At 44.3% G+C, this 12,023-nt stretch overlaps 1 protein-coding gene across 1 annotated transcript; it reads left to right on the plus strand.

Annotated features, from left to right (window-relative positions):
• Positions 1-430: 430 nt before the first annotated feature.
• On the plus strand, positions 431-6,037 carry LOC131688104 (uncharacterized). The gene has a single exon (XM_058972257.1). It carries the CDS (start codon positions 431-433, stop codon positions 6,035-6,037), a length of 5,607 nt encoding a protein of 1,868 aa, XP_058828240.1.
• Positions 6,038-12,023: the final 5,986 nt, after the last annotated feature.

Below are 12,023 nucleotides of genomic sequence, written 5' to 3' on the forward strand. Positions count from 1 at the left end.
TGGTGGTGTGTCAGTGGTGGTCGAAGAGAATATGGAGGTAGAGCGACAACCAGATATAACTCTTCCCGGTCAGGCGTGTAAGATATGCGGTGGTCCGGACACCGACGACATGGTTCAGTGCGACGAGTGCGACAAGTGGCATCATTTCGCTTGCGTGGGGGTAACGAAGGAGATCGAGAACCAGAGCTGGAGCTGTCCCAACTGTACTACGGCAAAAGGGATCCGGCGAAAATCTACGATTTCAAACCAGACTCCAGCGATAGTGAATCAAGTCACAGACAGCATAAAGCAGAGACCAGGAGCCAGCCAGAACCAACTAATTTCCAGTACCCCTCAGTTGCAGCAGCGAGAACAGCAGCAACTGAATAAAACAAGCAAGTCGGTCAAGCAGAAGGCTCTTTCGGAACAACCACCCAGAGGATCTCTCTCAATGGTCTCATACGCATCTTCTAAGAACTCGCTGCTGAAACTGGAGCTATTGAAATTGGAAGAGGAGCATGCGCTTGATCAACAAGCAGCAGCGAAGCAGCGTCTGTACGTGGATAGGAAATACAACATTCTCCAACAGATGGCAAGCCGGACGAATGTGTACTCCCACGACGGTTTGAGTCGCGTGAACGACTGGATAAATGATGTCAACAAGCTTCAGAAGGAAGGACAGATGGTCGATTCGGCTCCAAAACACTTCAACCCACAACAAAATTCAACGCACAACGCTTCTGACAGGGCAGAAGACCATCGGGATATTTCGAATGGGCAGTGTTCGGAACAAAATGCATCGCATCGAAGTAACCAATCGTATTCTCGGATTTCTGACAACGGTAGCATACATTCTAGGCCAATTTCGGTACAGAATTCGGAAAGATGTGGCCCCTGTCCAGACAGTCAATCATCCGTTCGAATCCCCAGCCGCATCAACAGACCCAATTCGATCACCAATCCGGACCGAGCGGAGCAGCAGCAACTTCCACAGGACAGTGGCTTGACGTACCAACGCGCATCGAAGTATAGTCGATCCATTATACATCGGAACCCTTTAGAACCACAACAAGCTCGTCAGCCCACCCGGGCACAGCTTGCAGCTCGACAAGCAATATCAAGGGATTTACCTACATTCTCTGGTAATCCTGAAGATTGGCCGATCTTTCTGTCATCGTTCAACAGCACAACGGCGATGTGCGGATTCACGATGGATGAGAATATTATCCGGCTGCAGAAGAGCTTAAAAGGACGAGCATACGAAGCGGTGAAGAGCCGTCTGATGCACCCCTCTAACGTTCCAGGAGTGATGGCTACTTTGAAGATGATGTTTGGGCAACCTGAGGCCATTGTATATTCTCTGATCGCCAAGATCAATGCCTTACCACCTCTGAGGGAGGACAAGTTAGAGACTATTGTCGACTTTGCGGTGAATGTACAAAACTTCTGTGCAACAGTGGATGCGTGTGGGCTGGAGGACCACCTTTACAATGTCTCACTACTTCAGCAACTCGTCAATAAACTGCCGCCAACGATAAAGTTAGACTGGGCGTGCCATCGTCGAGCTCTACCCAGGGTCAACTTGGCGACCTTCGGGGACTGGGTCTACTCTCTTGCTGAAGCCGTGAGCACGGTGGCCGTCCCTTCGATTGCACAGGAGCATAAGCCTGCACGTAATGAAGGACGCGGTCCTAAGAAGGGCAACGCTTTCTTGAACGCTCACCTTGAATCACCTGAGCAGATTCCGGCATATAAGACGCCCAACGCAGACGCCAACGACAGGGCGCCACTCGTGCCCAAAGCTCGCGTCAACTACGACTGTCCAACGTGCAAGGGTACATGTAAAGCGGCAGACAAATGCAAGCGTTTTCTGGAACTATCTCGAGATGCGAGATGGGCAGCGGTTCGGGAATTTGGTTTGTGCCGAACATGCTTACGTCGTCACAATGGGAACTGCAAAGCAAAACCCTGCGGCAAAAATGGCTGTATCGTCAGACACCACGAGTTATTACACAACGACCAGAAAAACGAGCGTCCTCCACCAAATACCGTGCATTCTTTGTCTGTACAACCTGGACCGAGCCAAGGGCATGGGATCAACCATCATCGAGCATCGTCGTCTGCTATACTGTTCCGATACTTACCCGTAGTACTGCAAGGAATCAACAAGGCCGTTCATGCCTATGCTTTCTTCGATGACGGTTCAGAACTTACACTTCTCGACAGCGGGTTGGCTGACGAGCTTCAGTTAGATGGTGAAGTCAGTCCACTGTGTCTGCGGTGGACAGGAGGTAAAGAGCGTCACGAAGAGAGCTCTCGAATCGTTGACGTAGGAATATCAGGAGTAAACGGCAACACCAAGGTGTTTAATCTGCGTAACGTAAGAACGGTAGGAGAACTACAGCTTCCACGCCAAACTCTGGACATCACCGAGTTGTCGCAACTGTACCCACACTTACGAGGTCTGCCAATAGAACCGTATCATGAGGCACAGCCGCGTATCCTGATAGGACTGAAGCATGCACGGGTCGGTTTGGTTTTGCAAAGCAGAGAGGGTCGAATAGATCAGCCGATCGCAGCTAAGACAAGGCTAGGATGGACTGTATACGGTGGTTATGTCGAAGAAGCTCCCTATATAGTCCAATGTGCGTTTCACGAGCACCACCCAGAAGAACAGATGGACGAAAGCCTACATCGTAGTATGAAGGAGTATTTCGCCCTGGACAGTCTCGGAGTATCGAAACCGGACAACATACTCTTATCTACCGATGATCGTCGGTCACAACACCTGCTACAGTCACTTACAAAATTCAGAAACGGTAGATACGAGACGGGGCTACTCTGGCGATTTGACGACCTTCGCCTCCCTGACAGCCGCGCGATGGCACTTCGACGATTTTACTCTCTTGAGAAACGCATGGAGAAGGATGCAGTGTTAGCCAAAGCCCTCAACCGACAGATTGCAGATTATATTACCAAAGGATATATCAGGAAACTTTCGAGTCTGGAGCTCGCTCAATCATACGCTCGTACGTGGTACCTTCCCGTTTTTCCCGTAACAAACCCAAACAAGCCTGGGAAACTGAGAATCGTATGGGATGCAGCGGCCACGGCTTACGGCCAATCTCTTAATTCCGGACTACTGAAGGGTCCTGATCAGCTTTGTTCTCTATTCTCCATACTTCTTCAGTTCAGGGAGCACCGAGTTGGACTGACAGGAGACATCCGTGAAATGTTTCACCAGGTGGATATCCTAGAAGAAGACCAGCAGTGCCAACGGTTCTACTGGAGAGACGAGAACGGAGAAATCGCAACATACGTTATGCGTGTGATGACATTCGGTGCCTGCTGTTCTCCGAGCTGTGCTCAATATGTTAAAAATGCCAACGCCGAGCGCTACGCACAACTTCACCCGGTAGCAGCGGAAGTCATAACGAAAAGGCACTACGTGGATGACATGCTGGTGAGCGTAGAAACAGAAGAGGAAGCAATCAGTTTGGCACAGGAAGTGAAGCTCGTACACTCAAAAGGCGGGTTCGAAATCCGTAACTGGATTAGCAACTCTGGTCGTGTATTGGCAGCCCTGAAGGAAGAAACCATCGAAGAGAAAAATCTGGATCTGTCATCCGAGATGGCCACCGAGAAGGTGCTAGGGATGTGGTGGTGTACGTCGTCGGACGCCTTCACCTACAAGGTCGGCTGGAGCCGGCATGATCGAGCGCTGCTAGAAGGCCAACGGTATCCTACTAAAAGGGAAGTACTCCGGGTGCTCATGACGATCTTCGATCCACTTGGACTGATTGCTAACTTCCTGATGTTCCTGAAGATTTTACTGCAAGAAGTTTGGCGATCTGGCGTTCAGTGGGATGACCCGATCAGCGAATCTTCATTCGAGAAGTGGAAGCGGTGGCTGCAGGTTCTTCCGCGAGTGGAACAGGTCACGGTCCCGCGATGCTACCGCATTCGGACTAGTTCCAGTGCAAATTATGAAGTACAGCTGCACACATTTGTCGATGCCAGTGAGAACGGCTTTGCCGCCACCATATATCTACGCTTTGTCCAGAACAAGATCGTGGAGTGCGTTCTAGTCTCGGCCAAGACACGGGTGGCACCACTGAAATTCACTTCAATTCCGAGGCTTGAACTCCAAGCAGCTGTTGTAGGTGCAAGATTAGCACGATCGATTGGAGAATCCCTTTCTATTCCAATCTCTAACCGTTTTTTCTGGACTGATTCCTGGGATGTAATGTGCTGGATAAACTCGGATCATCGACGGTACTCCCAGTTTGTAGCGTTTCGAGTTAGTGAGATTCTCGAAATCACTGAGATAAATGAATGGCGCTGGGTGCCCACCAAGCTCAACGTAGCCGATGACGCTACCAAATGGACTGGTCAGCCGGATATGACTCCCGACAGTAGATGGTTTAAAGGACCAGATTTTCTTTGGCGTCCGGAGGCGGAGTGGCCACAATCGCCGGCCAAAAGCGGTTCCACAATCGCAGAGCTTCGCCCCAACCTTCTATTGCACTACACGGTCCCTGAAGCAGTAATCGATGTGAATAAGTTCTCCAGCTGGAAGCGACTCGTCAATATCGTCGGATATGTATACCGCCTTCCAGCCAACTGCAAACTGCAACTCCAAGGGAAGCCGATCGTTTCGGGTCCACCAACAACAGAAGAGCTCAAGAAGGCAGAGAGCTACCTTCATCGCCACGCGCAACTGGAAGCGTACCAAGGAGAAGTGACTCTGTTGCGTAGGGCACAGGAATTCCCGGAAGAACCACGCAAGCAAATTCCAAAGAACAGCGAACTGTACCAGCTAACGCCCGTACTCGATCAACGGGGCGTCATCAGGATGAAGGGTAGAACACGGTTCTGCGACTACGTAACAGAAGACGCAAAGAATCCTATTGTTTTACCTCGCGACCACCACCTAACCACCTTGATCATAGCATACTACCACCAAAAATACCACCACCAGAACCATGAAACCACCATAAATGAAATCCGACAGAAATATAAGATTTCACGACTACGAGTTTGCTACGCTAAAGTCAGAAGGCAATGTCAACGTTGTAAAAATGATAACTCAGTTCCACGTCCTCCAATCATGGCCGATCTTCCGCCAGCACGGCTCGCGGCATTCTCACGTCCATTCACGCACGTTGGGATCGACTACTTCGGGCCAATGGAGGTCGTCGTCGGTAGAAGAGTGGAAAAACGATGGGGAATGCTCGCAACCTGTTTAACCATTCGTGCGATACACATTGAGCTGGTACACTCACTTAGCACGGACTCATGCATCATGGCTCTACGCAGCTTTATCGCCCGTCGCGGTTTGCCCAGGATGATATACAGCGACCGTGGGACAAACTTTGTCGGCGCAAGTCGAGAACTACGGAATGCCGAGTCCGCTATCAACCAACAGGCGATAATGGCTGAGTTCGTCAGCTCCGAAACTAAATGGTTGTTCAACCCTCCGGCTTCGCCGCACATGGGCGGCAGTTGGGAACGCCTGATCCGCACTGTTAAAAAGAATCTGGCCGCCATCTGCCCGACGAAGAAACCGACCGATGAAGTACTCCGGAGCCTTCTGACTGAGATTGAGAACGTAGTGAACTCTCGGCCATTGACCCACGTTCCGATCGATGATGAATCGGACCCCGCTCTAACTCCGAACCATTTCCTGCTCGGTTCCTCGAATGGAACGAAGCCACTCACTGTAAACGACGACAGCGGCATCGGGTTGCATCAAGGCTGGCGTGCATCGCAAGCGCTGGCCAATCAATTTTGGAGGCGCTGGATAACAGACTACCTGCCAGAGATCACCCGAAGGACGAAGTGGTTCATCCATACGAAACCCATGTGTGTAGGGGACGTCGTTGTCATCGTCGATCCGAAACTGCCGAGAAACTGTTGGCCGAAGGGAAAGATCATCGAGACCTGCAATTCCAGAGACGGTCAGATACGGTCAGCCACTGTACGGACGGTGAATGGCGTGTACGAGCGGCCTGTAGCCAAGCTTGCTGTGCTGGATGTTCGGCGCGACGGGAAGTAAGCCAACCACAGGATGGCGTACTGGGGGGCAGTGTTATCGGACCTAACAGGTCCGCGCGCACCTCTACTGCTACATACCTTGGTCCGCATTCTGCACGCATCGAACCGTAGAAAGCAAACCCGCTGGGCTCGTAGCAGGTATAGACACCTGTCAAGTGTCACTTCGGCAGGTACAGACTTATGTCAAGTGTCATCTCGGTGAGTAACGAAGAAGGAGAAGAGTCTTACAAACCTATCGCTAAAACGTGTCCATTTAAAATTATATTCTTATAGTTAAACTTTACCTAAAACTATATTCTTACTATTGTACAAGTGTTGAAATTAGCAATATTTATCCACCTAAAAGTGCTGCGTGAGTAGATACAAATCTTGCAATGAATTTATATTTATAAATCTAAACTGCAGCGCATAACTCTGCTTCGCTGGTCTACCCTAACCTGTGTCGTAGCAACCTAACCTGAAACCATACAGTGAACTGGATACCTGGAACCATCCTATGAATGGGCTAAACTAAAACTTATATTACAGTCCGATATTACCCATATATTGCTGCATATACTTACCTATATTGTTGATCCAATACGAAGAACGGGTTGAATGACTAAACGTAAGTGCCTTTATACAACTATATTATTACATATTTAATTAGAATCTACAAGTTATATTTAAATACCGTTATATATAATGTATTATCCAACACAGGAAAATTATAATCTCCCTATCAGTACGTCGGTCGTTTTATTATCGGAGATTTATAATATCGGAATAACCCTTTCATGCACGTTGACCGAAATTGTCAACAACTACTTTAGGATGTTCTTTATAAGCGAATAGAATTGAAATATTTTTTTAATTTGCTTTTTGTCATTGTTAAGTCAATAGCTTCGCAGTGCTTGTTGTAAGTTGCCATCATCTGATTCAATGGTCCAAACTTGGCATAATTTGTACGATAATTGTTTGTTATAAATGTATTTCGGATTCGTAACTGCCGGGAAGGTATATAAAAATTAAGTTTAGATAGAAGTTCGACTGAATCAATACGACACGAAATTATATCGTTTAGAAATGAAACCATTGCATATTCTCGGCGCTCTTTTAGTGTTTGGATGTTAATGAGCATACAGCGAGCTTTATAAGATGGGAGAGGAAATCGTGTCCAACCTATTTTGCGAAGTGCAAACAATAAAAATTGCCTTTGTACTGATTCTATTCTTTCTTCGTGTGTGATTGAGAAAGGTGACCAAACTATGCTACAATATTCCAGTATTGACCTTACATACGAGATGTATAATGTTTTAATTGTATATGGATCATTAAAATTGTAACTAAAACGCTTTATAAATCCAAGCATGTTATTTGCTCTATTGATGATTGTGTTGTAATGGTCAATGAATGTTAATTTTGAATCTAGAATGACTCCCAAATCTTTAACTCTTTCGCACTTTTGTACCACTTGATTTCCTAGAGTGATTGAAATGTCAGGTGTATTTCGTTTCCTACTAAAAGTTATTGCATTACATTTTTTTACGTTTAGTTGCAGAAGGCTTTTGTTACACCAGAGGTAAAACATATGTATTTCTTCCTGTAATATCTTTATGTCTTGTTCGTTCCTAATTTCTAAAAAGAGCTTCATGTCGTCGGCATAGATAAGAACTTTTATGTTTTTGAGAATGTATGATATGTCGTTTACGAATAAAATGAACAAAAGAGGGCCTAGATGGGAGCCTTGAGGAACTCCTGATGTGACTTGAATGGGATTCGATTTCTTCCCTTTAAATCTAACTATTTGTTGACGGTTAGTTAAATATGATTCGAGCCATTTGAGAAGACCTGATTCAGTTCCTAATTTTTTCAGTTTGAATAATAGCAAGGGTATGTCGATACGATCAAATGCCTTGCTAAAGTCCGTGTAAAGAGCTTCAGTGTAGTTTCCATTCTCCATTGCAATCAATGAGTAGTTAACGAATTCTAGTAAATTTGTATTAGTTGAACGTCCTTTGAAGAACCCATGCTGCATGTTAGTAATTCTGTTTTTGATTTGATTGAATAGTTTTTCGTTAACGATTGCTTCAAAGAGTTTAGGCATACATGACATAATGGCAATTCCACGGTAGTTACATATGTCAGATTTTTTGCCACTTTTAAAAATGGGTACCAGGTACGAGCTTTTCCATAAATTGGGGAAAATGCCAGATTCAAGCGACATGTTAAAAAGCCAAAACAGAGGAGCTGTGAGTTCCAACGCTAAGTTCTTCATAAATACGGGTGGGATCCCGTCAGGTCCAGAACCTTTGGAGGCATCTAGTTTGTTTAGAGCCTCCATAATATCTTGCACACTGACATGATTGACGCCAATGTCTGTGGTGAATTCTGGGAAGAAACCGAAATATTCGCGATCACGATCTTCTTCAGAAAATGTGGTATAGATGTCTTGAAAGAAGGTTGCGAAAAGATTGCAGATTTGTTCCGCGTTAACACCGACATTTTCTTTAAGATTCATTTTTGAAGGGAAGTTTTCCGATTTTAAATTATTTTTAACATGATTAAAGAAATTTTTTGGGCAAGATTTTATTTGAAGTTCGGTTTTTGAGTTATACTCTTCAAATGCTATTTTAATGGATAGGTTTAGTTGATCGCAAATGTCCAAATAGTTAAATAAGTTCCTTTCATTTCTGATTTTTTTATACTTTTTGTGGGCCTTTTGTTTACGATTTTTTAAATTTTTAATTTGCTCGTTATACCAAACTGGATATTTTGTGTTGCCTTGTCGCCTAATTTTTTTCAGTGGTACTTGTTCAACTATTATATCAAACAATTTTGTGTAAAAGACGTCTACTGAATTTTCGATACTTGTTTCATTTCTAAACAACGTTTGCCAATCTATACTGCTTAGTCTTTGTTTTATGTTGTCAAAATTTGCCAATTGAAATTGAAAGGCCTCTTCGTACTCGCAGTCATCGGGTCTTTTGTTATCATGTACAAATACAGAAAACTCTATTGCTGTATGAAACGCTTCATTTTTCCATAGTGGAGTTAATGATTCGGTGACACAGAAGTCTTCAAGAATGTTTGTGAATAATAAATCTAAATAACAGTTTTGCTGATTTCTAACATGATTAATTTGGTTAAGTCCTAAACTTGCAGTTTTGTCAAATATGGCCTGCAGAGTTTCGTTATCCCCAACGACTGGAAGTAGAATGCTTTCATTTTCATTTTCAGTGTCTGGAAAGAAGTCAATGCTTCGTTGATTGAAGTCACCATAAATATGAACTTTTACCTCTGGGGGGAGCTTGGTTATAATGTCTTCGGCAATAAGAAAAAACTTTTCAAATGTATCTTTGCGGGCATTATTTGGGGGGAAGTACACAGAGGCAAATATATGTGTTTCACCTGCCAGATGGGTTTTAACCCACACATGCTCAAATTCTTTAAATTTCCTTGTAGTAATGATTTCTGCATTAAATTTTGATGTAATTGCTATTAAAACTCCCCCTCCTGACTTCTTTTCAGACATATGAATGTCTCGGTCAGCTCTAAACACATTGTAGCTGTTCCCGAAAACTTCTTCACTTCTAACACTTTCGTCCCAACTAGTTTCTGTAGCTAAAATAATTGTATAGGAGCTACTTAAAATATTCTTGTGAATTTCATTCATTTTCGATGCACTTTTCATTCTATTAAAATTTTGACAGTAAATTAAAATTTCTACTGACGACTCTACTTGAGGAATCGAGATTACCTCTTTTTGTTGTCGTTCAAATGGCGTCGAATCTTGGCAAACTGCGGTGTCCTCGTCATTTCCTTCTTCTAGGGAATGCGTCAATGTCGTCGAAAACACGAATGTTGAGAATGGCACGCCTTACACAAAACTGTTGACAAGCGCTCCGATGTTGGGTGCATTTGCATCGTCGACCGTGGTAAATCATCCACTGGATAGGGATTCAATGTCGGTCCTCTTTGAAACTGAATTGTTGGCCTATAGTTCGTGGGGGGTCCTGAGAAATGATCTTTTGCAGCCGCAAGAAGCACTCTATCCGGTGGCAGGAAACTATTGATGTAGTGACTACTCGTATGGTTTTTGTTATAGTGGGTGTTGCCGGCCCTAAATGTGATTCTGCGATTGGTATTAGGGGCCGTACACAAATGACGTAGCTTTTTTTTGGCGATTTTTGTCCCCTCCCTCCCCCCTCGTAGCATTTGGTCACAAAATTCTAACCTCCCCCTCGTAAATAACGTAGCATTTACCTACCCCCCCCCCCCTCTCATCCTGAGCAACGCGACCGGGGGATGAAAAAAAAAATACATATGTTTTTCTATTACTTTAAATACTTGTCTTTTAAAATGTTTGACGATTTTTATCAACATCATTATAACAGCAAATTGCGTACAAAATAAGTCCATTTCTTGATAAATATACTGGTGATAGTTTGTTTTGAATTTTATATGTCAAGGAGAGCATGTAGAGAAGTTCTCTCAGTTCACAATCCTGCTGCTACCAATGATATACGTTCACCTAAATTATTAAATTTTATTTGGTTGAATCCGATGAGAAAATTTAATTCAGCTACCAAACTAAAACATTAGCTAACTAATGTAGCAACTTAAATCCGCATACAAAACTTTTTCGTATTTTTGCGAGCTTGTAAGTCTGCGAATCGTAAAATTTTCCTCATGAAAAACCGCATGAGTAACTTGTGTGAATTTAAATTTATTGCTCTTGGGAATGGAGGCACAGGTTTTGGAGGTTTTCTCTAATCAATGGGTTTTGACACCCGTCAAAAAAAATTCATACTTAATGCTACGTCGCACAACTTCTGACCCTACCCTCCCCCTCGTCACACTTCGTCTCAAATTTGGTATACCCTCCCTACCCCCCAAAATGCTACGTCATTTATGCATGACCCCTTACTCGTATGGTTACTATTAACTGGCTGTCGTGAGTGGCGCGCTGCTTGCTCTTGATCAGGTCGAGGAAAATTTGTGGTGCTTTTGTTTTTTTTATTAACGTTATTATTATTATTTCGCCTCGATCTTTTTTTACGTCTTCTAGCCTTTTCGGCCTGTTTTTGCTGGCTCAGGTTTCTTAATTTGCGTGCATCGTAATCGCTCCAGTCTGCTTTCCATACTTTCCTGGTACCCAAAAAGCGCCAACCTGAGTTATCGATATTTTTGTCGTTATTTAATTCGGCTTCCAAACTGGGGCATGAATCAAGCGATGATGTGGCGTTTTGACTTGCCGTTATGTTTGATGAAAGCGCCTTAAGTTCGTCGAGGATATCAATAGTTAGCGCAGAATTTGTGAAGTTTTGACTGGTGGATATGTTCGCTGACAGAGACTTAAGCTCGTCAAGAATATCAATCCCCAGCGTCGGGTTTGACGTCATAGTAATACTAGCCGCTGTGTCCAGAGACAGTTGATTAAGCTGGTTTATTTCATCATTCATGGTGCGCAGTTCAGCTGATAGCTCTGACGTTACCGTTTTCAGCGTGCTATAGACATTATTTTTCGTTGTCGTCATTGCTGTATCGAATAGCGAGGTAATGTGATTTTTAATGGCAACAACACTTCCAGTCAAACTGCTGTTTTTGTTTATTGCTATCAATTCCTGTTTTATTGTTGTAAGCAAAATTTCTAGGCCATCGATCGCTTCGTGAACTATGTTAGGCTTCTCCAGTTGAAACGCGAGCCGGTGCATTACTTCCGTATTGGCTTGCAGTTGTGATTCCAGAAGTTGTTGTTGTTCAATAAGCCCTTTGAACTCAATCTTGGCCTGCATCAATTCTTGACATGATTCACAGCACGGTAATAGATACGAGTTGATGTCCACCCTCTTGTCCTTCTTCCGCAGTGATCCCCTCGGAACAGTCACTCCAATGCAAGCGGCGTGGAATTTTCTTGGGCAACCTATACACGTCCACATAACTGTATCGGCGGAAGTGTCGAAAGTGCAAATTTCGCAACTCATTATGATTAATGTACACACACA

This window comes from Topomyia yanbarensis, chromosome 3, assembly GCF_030247195.1.
Source record: "Topomyia yanbarensis strain Yona2022 chromosome 3, ASM3024719v1, whole genome shotgun sequence".
Classification (NCBI taxonomy): Eukaryota; Metazoa; Arthropoda; class Insecta; order Diptera; family Culicidae; genus Topomyia; species Topomyia yanbarensis.

Bases quoted from the DNA above. Each gene is read 5' to 3' on its own strand.
- LOC131688104 (XM_058972257.1), top strand. From the start codon at position 431: ATGGTCTCATACGCATCTTCTAAGAACTCGCTGCTGAAACTGGAGCTA.